The 17,982-nt window shown below is 34.4% G+C and overlaps 1 protein-coding gene across 4 annotated transcripts in view; it reads left to right on the forward strand.

The window, feature by feature from the left end:
- Window positions 1-17,982, forward strand: part of LOC138706491 (alpha-tubulin N-acetyltransferase-like) — a 50,293-nt gene that overhangs the window by 4,972 nt on the left and 27,339 nt on the right. For all 4 annotated transcript variants that reach the window (XR_011334019.1, XM_069835837.1, XM_069835836.1 and 1 more), the window contains exons 3-4: window positions 3,898-4,069; window positions 8,349-8,496. Coding sequence is in view for 3 of the 4 variants with exons in the window: in XM_069835837.1 (XP_069691938.1) it covers window positions 3,898-4,069; window positions 8,349-8,496 (320 nt within the window). In the remaining variant the exon portion in view is untranslated. The remainder of the gene's footprint in view (window positions 1-3,897; window positions 4,070-8,348; window positions 8,497-17,982) is intronic.

Below are 17,982 nucleotides of genomic sequence, written 5' to 3' on the forward strand. Positions count from 1 at the left end.
GATAAATTATATTTTTTCGATATTGTAAGAATAATTATTTCCATTGTGTTTTTTAAAATAACTTTATAATTTCTCAGATGCGATTTTTTTTTTTTTCAAAAGATTACTCATATTACTCATACTAATGGGTGCACCTCTTGCACAGCCACTGTAGCAATGCCCTGTTTGCTTGTAAATTAAAACCCATACTTACGATTGAAAATGTGAAAGTCTCCATACATACTTGTTGTTCTTAAAGGTCCATACCTGTAGAGTAATGCTTAGCGCATCTGACCGCGAAACCAAGTGGCCTGGGATCGAATCCCGGTCAGGGAAAGTTACCTGGTTCAGTTGTCGACTGTTTTTTTCCTACATTGAATTTTTCCAGGATTTTCCCTCAACCCAATATGAGCAAATGTTGGGTAACTATCGGTGCTGGACCCCGGACTCATTTCACCAGCATTATCACCTTTATTTCATTCAGATGCTAAATAACTTCAGATGTTGATACAACGTCATAAAATAACCCACCAAAAAAAAAAATGTTCTTAAGGTACAGTAACACAGTGCTACTTTTGCAGCGCTGCAGTACAACATGGTGTGGAACTCATAAAACAGCAGCTAATGAACCAGCTGTTTGCTACTTTTTCATTCTGCGCACAGCTTAAAAGTAGTGATGTGTGATTAGGGCTACAGCTGCAGCATTTGTGATATTGGCTTTTTTGAAACTCCTGCAGCGATTGCAAACAGTGTTACCACTTAAATGTGCCAATGATACTTTATATTTTTTTGTGTATACGAGTATTTTAGTGTTTGACATGATAAAAATAAATTATTTGTGGCTGATGCTAAATGTATAACGTAGATAGAAATATGTGATATGATACAATTCATTTTTAATTTTCCGTAGCCTAGTTTAAAACAGGAGGATTGCCAACATTGTTTACGAGAATAGTACTAATTCATCAGACATCTCTGTACTCAAGTTCTTTCTCAATAGCCATGGCCCGCTCATGGAATTCGCTGCCGCTCGAAATCAGGGGTAGTCTTAGTCCTCAGTTATTTAAAATTAGGTTGTTTAGATATATTTTAAATGCAAAGAATTAGTTTTTTAGGTATCGTTTTTATTTATTATTATTATTATTATTATTATTATTATTATTATTATTATTATTATTATTATTATTATTATTATTATTATTATTTTACACAGTCATTACTTTATTTTTCCACTAACACTAATATCTAGGTAATTGTCATTGTCTCAATGTAACACTTGCTGTGCTGATCATACTAATTCTACTATTCCTTTAGTTGTGAGATTATATTCATATGTATTAATTCTTTTTTTTAAGTTAATACTGTATACTAGATGTAATTTCCTGTTTGAGATTATGTATTCAGTCTCTTTTTTTTATTATATATATATATATATATATATATATATATTTTTATTATTGTTATTTTAAAGTTAATACTGATTGTGTATATGTATTCAGTCTCTCTTTTTTACTTAATTATGTTTATTATTATTTTTAAGTTAATATTTGTATACCGGTATGTATTTTTTTGTATGTGATTTTATCCTGGTTGAATGGAAGAGAAGGCCTAATGGCCTTAACTCTGCCAGGGAAAATAAAACTATTATTATTATTATTATTATTATTATTATTATTATTATTATTATTATTATTATTATTATTAAGTAACTTACTATAGAGTATTACAAAAATCACGCAATTCTTTGCTGAAGCATTTATTTTGGAGTAAGTGCTGGAAGTGGCAGCCGTTCTGTGCTTCACGCAAGTGGACACGTTTAATCATGTTCTGGAAAACATTTTGCTTGCAATTTTGGGTCAATGTTACTTATGTCCCGCCCACTATAGAGACATAGGCCAATTTTACACATATTTAGTATAACTTGTTGCGTCTTTGACGGGTTAGGTTTGGTTAGTTTAGGTTTTTGTTATAGCCTACCTTGCATATACGATTATAGCGCAACATTGGCAGTGATAAAAGTGAAATATTCGTTCAGTGGGCGTTGGATACTCTACATTCACCAGTCCAGTGTTCTTTAGTACCTTGGAAATAAAAGAAAATAATTAATAAAGAAATAAAAAAGAACATTTACATGCGATACTGCATTTGCATGATTTTTTAAACATTCTGTATTTGTTATAATTGAAGTATATTGGCGTTTTTCTATCAGCTTTATAACAAACTTTGTTATGAATTTCAAAGAAGAGTCTATGGACAACCTCGTCTTCTCTTTGTTGAAAGTTAAGTGGTAATACTTGTCATCAATAATAATTTATGCTCGACCATGCCGAAATGTAGTAATTATACACCTGCTAGCAGCCCTTTAATGGACCTCATTAAAGTACACCTATTCATTAAAGTTCAGGCTTTCCACCAATCAGAAAGCAATATGAAAGCGTAAGTATCGATTATTCTCGGATATGCAATCGAAAGACTACTAGTGAAACGTCATGGAGGCTGGAAATCCAATAATGTCGCAGAAGGTTATGTTCTGTTACTATAATAATTAGCGTTAATTGTAAATAATATTCAAATAAATTCAATTTGGCATCTCGTTTTTCAATGTCTAAATCAATTTCCAGGTTATATCAAGATTAATGTTCATTTTACTCTCTAGATTATATCAAGGTCAATGACATTTGTTCCTCGGAAAAAATCAATACTTTCGCGTCTGCGCACATCTCACAATTTACGAGATATTGCACAAGGTCACTTCCGCTCCCCAGTCAGATAAGAATAATATGAATACTTATGAATAATTTCAAGTTAGAAATATGGTCGAGCATAAAAAGTCGTATGAAACTTGCCTATAATGGTAATTAAGACGGTCGTATGAAAATTATGAAACTCGCTTGTGCTCGTTTCATAAACATACTCGCGTCTTAATTACTACCATTATAGGCTCGTTGCATAATGTACTATTATGATATCGTATAGTTTCTGATATTTTCTGTGTCTCGAATTTTCAATAACTCAAAACATTACCAGTTTCTGGAAGCACCTCGAGATATTGAAGGTCAAATGTATGTGATAAGTAAGCTGTTTCATCATTTGAAACCCTAATAATGCGAATATATAACCACAAAATGCACTGAAGAATCGACACGGAGATGCAAAGCTTCAGCTGAACTGCGGCTGCAGAACTAGTGCCTTGAACAGACTCGCTACCTCCAGTCACAACTTTTACAACATTCGGATTGCACAACACGAAAAGTATGAATGTGCAGCTTACTATTTTTGGCTTGTGTGTGAACTCTATTCACAACTTCTGTATTTGCAGTAGAAAAGTTGTGCGTAACTGTTTTCTGTGTATAGTTCGGAATTTTTTCTGGCTTTAAAGAGCTGCTGTAGTGCAAGATGTTTACCAGTGGTACTTTTAGTTCCCTTACTCCTGCAGAATTTTCAGCGATAGATTCCAATATAATATCTGATTGACATCAAGTACGGCTTTTTTTTTTTTTTTTTTTCCTTGCTTCAGTTCTTTCCTACTCAGTTTTGTGGCCCTTGCTGTACTCACCCCACATTGCATTTGGTGTTCAATTCTGAAGAATAGTTATTAGTAACAAATCCCTACCTTTCCTGATGGAGGAATTGATATGAAACTCCAAAAGATTGGATGTTTCTGCAACTATCGCACCATACAAGAAGCTTAAAATGTCGCACCATTATATATAACAGTATTGGAAGAAGAGAATGCTGGGTGCAGGGAGTGAAAGGCTTTGTTTCCTTTGATGGGTACATTTTGTCAGGTCCAGTGTTGGGCTCAAAGATTCATGTTTTCTGCAAGAATTTACTGGAACATTTGTGATTGTACAACAAAATCTTGTCTAAAATGGTGTACTATATAAGACTTTCTAATCATAGTTGGTCAATTTTCAGTGGTGAAGGCAGTGTAGTAGGTCTTTTAAAAATGGGTCGGAAGAAACTCTTTGTGTTTGATGCTGCTGGTGCTCACCACGAAATGCAACCACTCTGTGTGCTGGATTTCTACGTCCACGAATCCAAACAGAGGATGGGCTGTGGAAAAACCTTGTATGAATACATGCTACGGGTAAGTGTATACCTGCTTTTCTTATTTGGTTTATAGACTATTTATTTATAACTAGCCGTACCCGTGCGCTCTGCTGCACCTGTTAGAAATAAATATAAAGTAATTACATAATTAAAATAGGACATTTGATCCAGGGAACATTCGTGTTTGATAGAAGGATAAATCGTTTAATATGTTACTTAATTTAAATTGCATCCAAATAATTAAAATGCGATCATTTTGGTCCAGAGACCACTCATTGGTGCAATGACAATTCCTTTAACATGTTTCTAATTTTTATTACATGCAACCATAGTTTAATGAACATTGACATCATTTAGATTTAATGTGTATACTTTATTTTACGTGTTATAGGTTTCACATTGAATTATGGTAATAACTTAATTTTAACCCTTGTTTTCTACGTATTCAGTAAATGGCGTTTGACCCACTATGGTTCTGAACCCTTCAAATAACTTAAATTATATTATATAATATTACATTACATATATTATGTTATATTATATTATATTATATTGTATTATTGCAATGGTGAAATAATAATTAATTATACAAATAGATTTATTTAGCTTCCGATATTACTTCATACAAACACAGAACCATTCTCTGTAGGCTCTTTCATAGCTTTCGATTGTTGCTGTCCAAGGCCTCTTATAGACGAAGTCATTTGTTTTTTATTTCATTATACGGCCTTAGATGGCAGTTATTTTAATTTTAAAACTCATTTATCTCATTAAATATCAGTCCTATCAAAATTTTTCAAGGAATAAAACTTATCGAAAATTATTTTTAAAGAAACTTTTGTTATGTAACATTTTTCACAAAAATCAGTAATAAACGAGATATTTCGATTTATTTAATTCAGGCCCCCTTATAACCCCCCTTTTAAATAATGTATTTTGAATGCCATATAGCCTAAATCTAAGTTACAACGAACATAATTTATATTCCAATTTTCATCGAAAGCCGTTCATCCATTATCACATGAAAAGGTAACAAACATACAGACAGACAGACAGATAGTCAGACATACAAACAAAAATTTCAAAAAAGCGATTTTCGGTTTCAGGGTGGTTAATTGTATATGTTAGGACCAATTATTTTTGGAAAATCGAAAATTACCAGAAAAATTTCGGCTACAGATTTATTATTAGTATAGATGTGAACTATATAGCCTTATTTTGGTTTTTAGTTTGGAAATTTATCAAGCATGTTGTTTGTTCAAAGATTATCATCAGCATAGATGATTATGATGATGGTGATGGATGATGATGATGAAGAAGATGATTATTACGAGGCGCATCCAGAAAGTAAGTTTCCCGATTTTTTCCCCTTGAAAGTAAACATAATTAGCCGTGTCAATTGCGCATGATCTATGACGTATCAATCATATGCGAGCCGGACAGGTCCCGCCTGGTGCCAGTAGTGTGGCAGCAGTGGTCCGAAATGGAAGCTCTTATTTCTTCTCCCGCCGCTTGCGAGGTTCGGTCGGTGATAAAATTCTTTAATGCACAAAGCATTGCGCCAATTGAAATTCATCGGCAGCTCTGTCAGATCTATGGGCCGAACATCATGAGTAAGCAGATGGTGCGTCGCTGGTGTAGACAGTTTTCCGAAGGTCGTCAAAGTGTCCATGATGAAGAGCGCAATGGGCGACCGTCCCTCATCAATGATGATCATGTTGAGCTGGTGCGGCAGTGCATCATGGAGAATCGTCGCTTCACGATTGCAGAGCTGAGCAGCCATTTTCCTCAGATATCGCGATCCTTGTTGCATGAGATTGTCACTAAGCACCTGCTGTTCAAAAAAGTGTGTGCCAGGTGGGTGCCAAAAAACTTGACACCCAAACACGAAATGCAACGTTTAGGAGCAGCACCGAAATTTCTGCAACAGTATCATGATGACGGCGACGAGTTCCTTGACAGGATCGTCACGGGCGATGAGACTTGGATTTCGCACTTCACCCCGGAAACCAAGCAGCAATCAATGCATTGGCGGTATAGTGGATCTCCGGTCAGGATGAAATTCAAACAGACGCTGTCGGTACGGAAAGTGATGTGCACGGTGTTCTGGGACAGGAAGGGCATTCTGCTCATTGACTTCCTTCCAAGAGGTGAAACAGTGAACACTGACTGTTACTGTGAAACACTGCGAAAATTGCGACGTGCCATTCAAAACAAGAGGCGTGGAATGCTTACTGCAGGTGTTGTGCTCCTCCATGACAATGCTCGGGCACATACGGCTCGGCGCACAGCAGCTGTTTTGACGGAATTTGGCTGGGAGTTGTTTGATCACCAACCCTACAGTCCTGATCTTGCTCCCAGTGATTTTCACGTTTTCTTGCACCTCAAGAAATTCCTGTCCTCCGGTGAGTGTTTTGGCAATGACGAAGAGCTGAAGACGTCTGTCACACTCTGGTTCCATTCACAGGCGGCAGAGTTCTACGACAGAGGGATACAAAAGTTGATCCCACGATATGACAAGTGTCTCAATTCTGATGGTGGCTATGTTGAAAAATAGCTGAAACATTACTGTACCTGTTGCCAATAAATGTTTTCCTGAAAGTGTGTTCTTTTTTTTTTTTTTAAAAAAAATAGGGAAACTTACTTTCTGGATGCGCCTCTTATTATTATTATTATTTTCAGGAATTTAGATGCAGGTCTCGTTTTTGTACAAAGCTGACATACCGTCTGTCCGAGTGGTTATGTCGCATCCTGGTTTTTCCCATCCATTTCTGTTGGCCCCTCTGTAAAGGCTAGTGGCTGGGCTGTTAGGCTCTTTCCTGACAATATTTGCTGTACGAAATTGGAAGTCTATATAATATTATACGACTGTTTAAAATAATTGAAAGGAAAGGGACTCCGTTAAGTAACTGCCACGTGATTTCTACTGTCACTCTGCGACATAACTACTTGGACAGACAGCTATGTAGTGGATGATACGTAATGAAGTAGGGACATTTGTTATAGACCCAGTCCAAATGAAATAGCTTGAGTATTAACATTTCATTCATTCATTCATTCATTCATTCATTCATTCATTCATTCATTCATTCATTCATTCATTCATTCATTCATTCATTTCATTCATTCCATTCATTCATTCATTCATTCATTCATTCATTCATTCATTCATTCATTCATTCATTCATTCATTCATTCATTCATTCAGTGTTTTCTGTCCAAAGGCAGGTCTTTCACTGCAAGCTCATTATTCTCCAATTGCTCCTATTTTCTGTCTATTTTTTATTTTGCCTTTTTCTTGCCTATTTTAAGGGTTAATGCCTTATTTTACCTTTTTTGCGTTTGTTAGATATTTTCTGCTATTATGTATATATTAATTAGTACAAAGAAAAACAATTGTATATTTTACTAGGTGTTGGAAAGAGAGTTCTAAATGAAGATGAAGCATTTTCTGTGATATGTTCATACAACATATTCTCATCCTTTAGGTGAGAAATATATTTCTAAAGTTTTAGTTTCATTCTTTGTAACATACATATCGATCGTCTAGTTCAAAAGTGCGACAACTCAAAAAAACAAGTTTAGAGATATCTTCAGTTGAAAGTTTCAAATAAATCACTTAGAAAGGAGCAGAGTTCTGGTTCATAACCACGATAGTTAGAAATGAGTCAGTATTCAGGACGAGTATATCACAATCTTCCAGTTCATTATTAATACATTTCGAAATGTACTAATAGTGAATTAGTAAAGCCCATAGTTATAATTATTTCTAAAGCAGTTTGTTTAGTTTTTTTCTTTTCGGTTGTAAATATGACTTATCTCAATACTGAACCTGAAAGAGCTCCGAAAGGGGCTTTCAGTAGTATAAATAACTAAAAAATGCTAATTTTTAAGTTGTCGCACTTTTGAACTGGACAATCGATATGTAGATCCCAAATACGTAGATTCCAGCATCGGCAATCTGTCAATAATGAAGGCAAGTAACTTAAAGAGATTCCATTTATCATTTAAATCAAAAGAACAGCAACAACTCAGTCTCATTAATGATCTCTACAACAGAAACTGTTTAAAAAATCGTGACAAAAATGCCAAGAAACTGCGTTCAGAATTACGTCATAACAAAAATCGAGAATAAATTTTTACTGTAGATCTGTCTCAGCCAGAACATTTTTAAGTATTGTTAAAAATGACAGATTTTATATTGTAATGTCTTGTCTATTTTGACCACTAAGTTACTGTGATACGGATCAGCAAAGCACTCAGAATTATTTAGTCAAATAATGTTAATTGGTATAATCGTCTGACTTTGATTCCAGGAGGAAAACACTTCACCTCAATATTTGGCTATTGATCGACCATCAGAAAAGTTCCTTGGCTTTTTATATAAACATTATGGGCTGCAGAAAATATTACCACAAACAAATAATTTTGTTGTTTTTGAAGGATTTTTCACAGATAACCCAGGTTGGTAAAATATTTCTTGTTAAGTATTTTGTGTAGTGTCCATGAAATGTGTTTCAAAAGCAAGATATGTATGTTCTTTGTGAACTGTTACAGATTGCACGAAGCATGTATGTGTTCTGCATATGTGTTCTGAATGTTAATGCATGTTGGGTATCATATGGACATAATCTGTTAGCTATCTTTGTGTGCATTTGCCTTTCTAATACCAAACTTGTTTCTACTTTAATTCTTGTAAACTCTTCAGCAGTTTTGTTAGATATTTATTTCAGAAGTTGACAATACTGAAAATAGACTTAGGCTGCAGTTGTTTCTTCAGATGTTCAATTCTTCTTTTAAATAATTTTTTATGTTGTAATTTGTTAATTTATTTTATATAATAAAACTCATTTCTCCAAACAAATTTGAGTTGGTACCTGTCATTAATTTCAGAGGCCTTTGTAGTCTTATTTCTTCTTCGTGACTTACAACACTAAAGCTGAGATTATACGTACATTTTATTGTGTTTCTGTGTCACTACGGTAAAAACTTAACTGATCTTTTGAGATGAATTCAATAGATTTAATTCTGAATGACTTAAGAGCTGTGTTTCACAGTAGTCTTTTCCCTGGGATCTGGTTGATAGGCTCTCTACATGGAAGTGCACTCATTTGAGTTCATTTCTCAAATTTTTAATTTATGTAAAAAATAAATAACAATTAGTTTACAAGGCAATTAAATTCAAAATTCGTAGAAGTAATCTATATTCATTCACTCTTGAAATATGTACAGTATTTAATTATTATTACTGATTTTGACGAGAATGGATGTAATTTCTAGTTTCTGTAGAAATTTGTCCTTTTTTTGAGATCGGACAGAATATATCAAACTGTTTTGAGAAATCTCTTCTGTGTGTAATCCTAATGTCTTACTTCCAAAGGGTTCAGATTTTGTTGACATACATTAGAATAGGGAGTGCCAAAATGTTGTATACTTTAAATCGAATTGGAATTGTATTCCAATGGATACCATCCCATTGTGGAATCCTGGGAAACGAGAATGCGGATGCATTAGCAAAGAAGGACGGCACTGCTACTTACAGACCTGTTACTAAATCTGCATATTACTCTGTGAAAAGCTTTATTAAATCTACATACTTAGACTTCAGCAAACAAAATTTGATAGCACAGTCTTAAGGGAAAAAATGGAACTCTCTGCATCATAATCCACAATTAATTCCCGATTTACCACGAAAATCGTCTGTAGCTGCATTTAGATTGGCAACAGGCCATGATTGTTTGGCCAAACACATGCATAGAATTGGAATATCTCGGTCCCCTAACTGCCCATTGTGCAACTCAAACCAAGAAATGGATTCGGAACACCTCAAAATCTGTGCTTCATTGGCTGGTCATGATAATATCTTTGAAAAATGTTGGAGTGCAAGAGGTCAAATGACTTTGTCAAACGCCTGGCATTAGAAAACAACAACAATAACAACAACTTTAAATCGAGTGGGTTTTTTTTATAACTTAGTATGGCTTGAAATTTAGATTTAATATCATTACTATTTGACGAAATCTAATTACCTTGATGTCAAAATGATATTTCAGATAAGTGAACAGCTTTATTGTTCCGATATTTTATCTATCACATTCTTGCTTTTTTTTTTTTTTTTTTTTAACTGTTCCAAAAAAACTGAAGCGACCACAATAAAATTACAGGTGTTCGTAAATAAATGTCTTTGGCAGATAATGGGTGTATATTGGCCAAACATCTGGAGTAATTGTAGACTGTGGGAAGAGACTGGTCAGAAAAAGATGAAGACAAAAATCAAAGAACGTAAGCGAAAGTGGATTGGACACATTCTTAGAAAGAATGATGGAGACATAACGAAAAGAGCCCTGAATTGGAACCCACAAGGCAGTAGGAGGAGAGGAAGACCAAGAATGACTTGGAAGAGAACGGTGGAGTGAGAAGTGGAAAAGGAGGAGAAAATGTGGAAAGAGGTCTGGTATATATATATTTTTTTCTCCAATGCCACCGGATTGTCATTTGACATTTCTGATCTTTCTTGGCGATGACTTATTTGTAACCCACTTCTAAGGTTGGAGAGCCTGGAAGGCGGAATTACTCTGCCCCGATAATATTATGATAAGATGATTATGAAATGCCAGCAGAGGTCTTAAACCTAAGCTTAACCTAATTTCCAGATGGACGAACAGAGGAATATTCCCCTTCAAGGAAAAATTCCTGTGTTCTAACCGGGAATCGAACCCAGGACCTCATGAACTGTAGTCAGAAGCTCTGACAACTAGCCCATGAGGCTGGTCAATACTGGTATATCCCTGTTTGTATTAATCTTCTGATTTAGTTATGTACTGTACACCTTATCAACAGCCTATAATAATGCTTTAAACTTAATGTCAAGTTGTATTAAAATTCTTTTAGGATATATTCAGTTCCATTCGAAGACTATTTTATTCATATAGGTGATGGTGATTAATCCTTATTGATTCTTCTGTTAATTTGTTTTAGTTGTAACACACTAGTATTCGTTTTTATTGCTATATTCTTTTTTTTTATATATCATGTTTTATTTTTAACGTTAATTTTATTTCCTCTTAACTCCTGTCTGCCTGTAGATTGTTGCAGTAGTACATGAGAAGGTTTTAAGAGTTGAACCGTTGTGGTGGTATTGAACTTTAAGCTTGCATGATTTTTATGGTCTGTTGGGTTTGCATTCAATGTCCTGTCTCAAGGTCGATATAGGATGTTCATTACGTGGTACACAATTTTAAATTTCTTTATTTCACTTTTTCTGGTAGCTTATCCAGTCTGTTAAAATATTTATATTTGAGTCATTCCACGTCAAATCGCGCAAAATTATACAAATTTTGACCTTCATATTTCTGATTGCGTTTATATTTTTTTTTTTTTACCAACTCTATGCGTCTAATAAACCAACAAGTGTATTTTTATTTCCTCCTAAGTCCACATGTTTTTAAAATATTGCATGTTAAAATTCGTTAAAAATGTCGCACAATGCAACATTTAAAGCGTCATATTTCTGAGGATATTGATGTTAAAAATTTTTTGAAAAATGAATTTTAAAGCTTAAAGTACCGTCTTTTGTTAAATATTTACTAATTAATTTTAATATAATTATTACAAATATTTTTTTATGATTCAGTTTTTAAAAGTTAGATATCAATGTGAAATAGCCGTATTAAAAATCTAAAAAAATGCGTACTAGGTGCACTGAAGTATCAGTATTAACTTAAAAATAATAATAATAAAATAAAAAAGAGAGATTAATATACACAATCAGTATTAATTTAAAAATAATAATAATAAAAAATAAATATAAAAAAAGAGAGATTGAATTCATATTCACAAACAGGAAAATACATTCTAATATACAAGTATTAACTTTAAACAAAAAAAAAAAAAAAAAATTAATACATATGAATATAATCTCACAACTAAAGAAATAGTACAATTAGTATGATCAGCACAGCACGGGTTACATTGAGACAATGACAATTACCTAGATATTAGTGTTAATGGAAAAATAAAGTACTGACTGTCTAAAATAATAATAATAATAATAATAATAATAATAAAAATAAAAATAAAAATTATAATAACGTACATTTATTTTTCCCCCACAGTGTCCGTTAATGGGAAGTTTTACCGTATTAATACTCAATTATTAATTTTTTTAATCTCAAACTCAGAGGTGGGAGAGCAATTGCCCTACCCTGCCACCTCCAAAATGTCGCCTATGCGTGAATGCCTTGCGAATGGTCACATACAACAGAGTGCTCATTAGCTTTCAGGGCAACTTTACATTTTATGTCAAAGGCCTCATTCACAACGCGTTTACTCTGCAGAATTCATTCTCGTGCTAAGAAGGAAACACAGAATGATGTGATACTGGAATTGTAATTTCGCAGCAGATGTGCGGAGGCTGGGTTCGACCTTCTGTCCTCTCCTTTTGAAGCAGCGGCGCTTCCGTAAACACTAACACGTGATTTGATTTAGTGCCCTGCAACGCTCAGGGACGCGGTTTTGCAAGCTCCTGTGTTCGTAAATAATTTGAGGTCGGTGGCGGCGCCAAGATGACAACTGAATAACATTGGTAACCATGGTAACACGTTCCCACCTGTAGTTGTCTCCCTTCCCCTCTCTTTGAGAACGAATTTATCTCCCTCCCTAATTTCCTTCTTGTTGTAGGAAGTGTATTTCACACACATCCCCTTGGTACGGTAGCGGGCTAGTCAGCTGCAGTTTCTCAATAAACCGATCAGGATTCTATTCTTTACTTTTTTTTTTCGATGGGAGAAGATACTGTAAAGCTGATGACGATCCTAAAGAAAATTGGCGTAGATTAAAAAGAGAGGAGGCTGTTCAGTAATCTTTATATGAAACAACGAGTCAAAGTCAGATAGGAGAAGAAATGTCAGAAGAAAGTGAAATAGGGAGAGGAGTACGACAAGGATGTCGTTCATGACCTACTCTGTTCAACATCTACTTGGAGGATTTAGTGAAGAACTGCTTTTAGAACATAGGAGGAGTGATAGTAGGAGCAAGAAGAATAAAGTGTATAAGATTTGCTGATGATATGGCGTTGTTAGCACAACAGGAGATGATACTAAGGGATATGCTACTGGAGCTAAATGACAGCTGTGAGCAGTATGGGATGAAGATAAATGCAAACAAGACGAAGACCATGGTCATAGGAAGAAAACCAAAGAAGGTAAACTTGCGAATTCTAAATGAGGCATTAGAGCAAGTGGACAGCTTCAAATACTTGGGGTGAACTATAAGCAGTAACATGAGCTGCTGCCAAGAAGTCAAAAGAAGAATAGTAATGGTAAAGGAAGCTTTTAATAGAAAAAGGAGCATCTTATGTAGACCTCTGGAGAAAGAACTAAAGAAGAGACTTGTGAAGTGCTTTTGTGTGAAGTGTAGCATTGTATGGGGCAGAAACATGGACATTACGACAAAGTGAAGAGAAGCGACTAGAAACATTTAGAATGTGGACATGGAGAAGGATGGAGCATGTGAAATGGACAGACAGAGTAAGAAACGAATCTGTGTTGGGAAGAGTGGATGAAGAAAGAATGATGCTGAAACTGTTCAGACAAAGGAAAAGGAATTGGCTGGGTCACTGGTTGAGAAGAAACTGCCTACTGAAGGATGCACTAAAAGGAATGGTGAACGGGAGAAGAGTTCGTGGCAGAAGATATCAGGTGATAGACTACATTAAGATACTGTATATGGATAATGTGGGGAGACAACGAGGAAGGCACAAAATAGGAAAGACTGGACAATGCTAGGTTTGCAGTGAAAGACCTCTCCTTGGGCACAACATTATGAATGAATGAATACATAGATTTACCTTGTGAATGGATTATTTGACGAAGTTGTATCAACTATGATATCTAGCATCAGTGGAGTTTTTGTGGAAATGAAATACGGACACTTCCAATTTTGTACAGCCCACAGTGGTCCAAAACTTTAATCTAGCTGGACAAAATTAATAACTTTTCTTCTATGCAACAGATTTTCATGAACCTTTGTACAGTAGTTACAGGTAACATATTTGTTTGTATACAAACTCTCATTACGTTTATGTAAAAGAAACTATCCCATTATAGAAGGGTGAATTTAAGCAATTTATCAACTTTTCCCCACCTTCAAGTTTATACAGATGGATCTCTAAATCCTAAATGGGACATCAGGAGCAGGGTATTATATTCCAAAATATCAAGAAAGTTATTTCATACCATGTTCATCCTCCTCCAGTCTTGACACTGAATTGCTAGCTATTGATGCTGCTCTTCAGTGTGTTACTCAAATTTCTGAAAAATCTATTTGCATACTTACCAACTCCAAGGGGACTATATTTAATATAATGAAATATGTACCAAACCTAGATGCACATAGAATTATTCCAATTCAGAAACAACTAAGTAAACTAAAAGAACTCCAAAAGGAAATAACATTTCAATGGATACCTAGTCATTGTGGTATACCTGGAAACGAGAAAGTCGATAATATTGCAAAACAGGCAACATATTTGCAACCAAGACCTCTTCAAGTGATATCTCTATCCAATGCTTTTGCTTCAGTAAAATCTTATTTTACAAACCTATGGATCAACAATTGGCTCTCTTCTGACAAAGGAAAAATTTTAGTCTGTACAAAAGAAACCAAATGACCTGGAAATGTACAAAAACTTGCCCAGACATGTTCAAACATTTTTAACACGAGCCAGAACGGGTCACATTGTCACTCAATTGTACCTACACCGATTTCACATTTCTGATAATCCTACTTGTCTGTGGTGTAATAATCATGATGAAGATCTGGAACACATTCTTCTATACTGTCCATCCATAAACCACAAAAGAAGTAAATTAAAATCATCAGTACCAGTTGCAGAAGACACAGCCCTGCAGTATATATTGACTACACCCCACCTCTGGCTACTAGCAACAGACATCTGTAATGAATACTGATCAAAATACCCCTCATTTCTCGTGAAAAACAACTGAATAGACTACAGTGGACTATAGTGGACTTTATGTTGTCAGCAAACAGTTGGATACATTAAGAAGATTGATCAACTTTTCCCCTATGTAACAGATTCTCATTAAACTTTATACATTAATTACAGGTAACATATTTGTTTTGTACGCAAACTCTCATTATATTTGTGTAAGAGAAACTATCCTATTATAGGGGGTAAATTTTGACAAATTTAATAATTTTTCTTCTGTCTTACAGATTTTGATCAAACTTTGTACAGTAGTTACAGGTAATAAATTTGCTTTGTATACAAACTACGCCGACTTTGAATAGGATAACACCAGGCGAATGACAGCATCGAAATAATGTAAAAACATGAGAATAATAAATTTTACTTTGTGTTCAATAAATACATTTACTGCAATTAATTAACTTTATTTATTTTATTAATTTCATATTTCTTATATTCATTTTGCTCTTAATGATAGTGATGTTATGTGTTATCACACATTTTTAAAAACCTAATATAGAGTTTTTAGAACCTATTTTACAGTTTTTAAAGCCTATTTTAGTCCACACCTGTAAAGTAACGGTTAGCACGTCTGACTGCGAAACCAGGTGGCTTGGGTTCGACTCCCGGTCGGGGCAAGTTACCCGGTTGAGATTTTTTCCTAGGTTTTCCCTCAACCCAATGTGAAAAAATGCTGGGTAACTTTCGGTCCTGGACCCTGGACTCATTTCACCGCCATTATCACCTTCGTCTCATTCAGACGCTAAATAACCTAAGATGTTGATAGAGCGTCGTAAAATAATCTACTAAAATAAAAAAAATAGATAATTTTGTGTATTAAGGTTCCTTTTCTGGGGTCAATTAGTTTCCAGTCTATTAACAAATATATTTTGAAAAATTTGAATATTTACAAATGAAATGTGTCGCTCAATTTTTTAGTAAAATTGTCAGTAAAAGGTTTTCTGCAAGACCCATGGCATATTTAGAAAAACATCAGGTAGGGCCTATTAATTTTCCTATTTCTTTACTACAAAAAGGGGAAAAATTTGTATACCGCTGCATAACTGAAAATAAAAAATTTCCACCATCTGTGTCTTGCGCAGTGTCACATCGTTGGACTAGGAAAATTTTGTAACGCATATAATGCAGTTTGTCCCACGTTATTACAATTATTATTAGCAGAAGTATTGATAAATAGACACATTGGAAACTTTATTTTCAAATTTACATCATCGACCAGTTACGCTTTCCCCATCATTCGGTCAGTCTTTCAATACAAACAAAGCAATGCAAAATATGATGCTATAGCCGACTTGTCTAAGTACCATAGTATCATGTGGAAATTTGAAATTCGGAAGACACGTTCTTTACACAGTAATACCACAACCTAGTATATACAGCTACTAATCCCAAGTACTGAGCAAGCCCAAGTATTGAGCTTCGTGACTGTACTTACTTGACTATGGTAATGCTGTGCTCTATACAGCTGTTCAGTGTGAACACTAAGCTACCGAAAGGTGGTGAACCCCTAATCTCTCATCTCCTCAAGTACTCGTACTTCTAGCCAATATAGTGATGCACAACTTCGTGTTTATATAGTAATGTTATGCTACGCGGACTATACGCAAGAGATAAAAATGATACAATTGTTGAAAATTTTGGGTTATATATAAAGTATATTTCTTTTATACGTTTACTCAGCTTATATATTTCTCTACCAAATGACAGTGAGATAAATGATATCTAACCATATAACCAAATTTAGATGAATCTGCACTATGTGTCCCAGTCCAATGATGTGACACTCACATGTGCGAGACACGGTAAGAGGGCAAGCATGTCATTGATAGGATACAGCTAGTTCTGAATAATTCCAGAAAAAAATCGCAATGGGATCTCCAATAGTTTAATGGAAATTTAATTACTTACGAAACAATGTGTAGCGGTCAGTGGAGCAGCAGTGGACAGGAAGCGTTGAAGCGCGCTGGGAGGTTTATCGGCACTGGATGATCGAGTGAACGTTGTAACATTTACACCCAGTACGGATCAAGTCACTCAAGGAAACATTGCTAATTTAGTTATTATAATATATTCAAATATTTGTACATTATGCTTTTTAAACGTTTATCATTCACACTACACTTTAAATTTCCATTCTTTCTCGAAAGAAAATTGTTTTACTAAATCTTCAGTTTTTAACAATGGAATGAAAGAATGTAATTTTAATATACCACTTACTGGTTTTAGGTTGTGGTATCTGGCCTGCAAATTTTCAGTGTGGTTTTTGTGCTTATTCAGTGGACAAAATATAATTGACACGTTAGAAATGTTTTTTGTGACCAGTCAAACAGTCTTTTTTTTTTTTTTTTTTTTCTGGTGTGGTTTTAGGATCTCGTATAGGCAGGCTCTCGTGGCAAGTCTTTTAACAGTTTCTCCAATGCCATCACATGGGCTTTTACCATGTGACGTTGCAAAGAAGTGTCATTCAGCATTAATTCCATAATCGTCTTCATGTAAGCAATTATTTTTTAAATTCTTTTTGTTTTTGTATTGTGAACTTGATCCATCGGAAAAGTAGATGATTTTTTTCATATCGTTGATGCAAGTTGATAACAATGAGAAAGAAGAGCATCTGAGGTGAGGAAATGGGTTCATCATGTTGGAGGAGATTACTTCTGAGCACTGCAACAATGTGTCTGTTTCAAAAATGTTTTCTTTATTGTTAATTCAAATGTTGCCACTAATTATTGAATGACCCATCTATTATTATTATTATTATTATTATTATTATTATTATTATTATTATTATTATTATTATTATTACTACTACTATTATCATTATCATTATTATTCCGCTTCATTATCATCACCTTAACAACCGTGAATAAATTTCGTAGTTTTGTAGATTTCATATAAATAATGACAAAAAGTATTTGTTTATTGGGTACTTATATTGTTTG

This window comes from Periplaneta americana, chromosome 9 (assembly GCF_040183065.1).
Source record: "Periplaneta americana isolate PAMFEO1 chromosome 9, P.americana_PAMFEO1_priV1, whole genome shotgun sequence".
Taxonomy (NCBI): Eukaryota; Metazoa; Arthropoda; class Insecta; order Blattodea; family Blattidae; genus Periplaneta; species Periplaneta americana.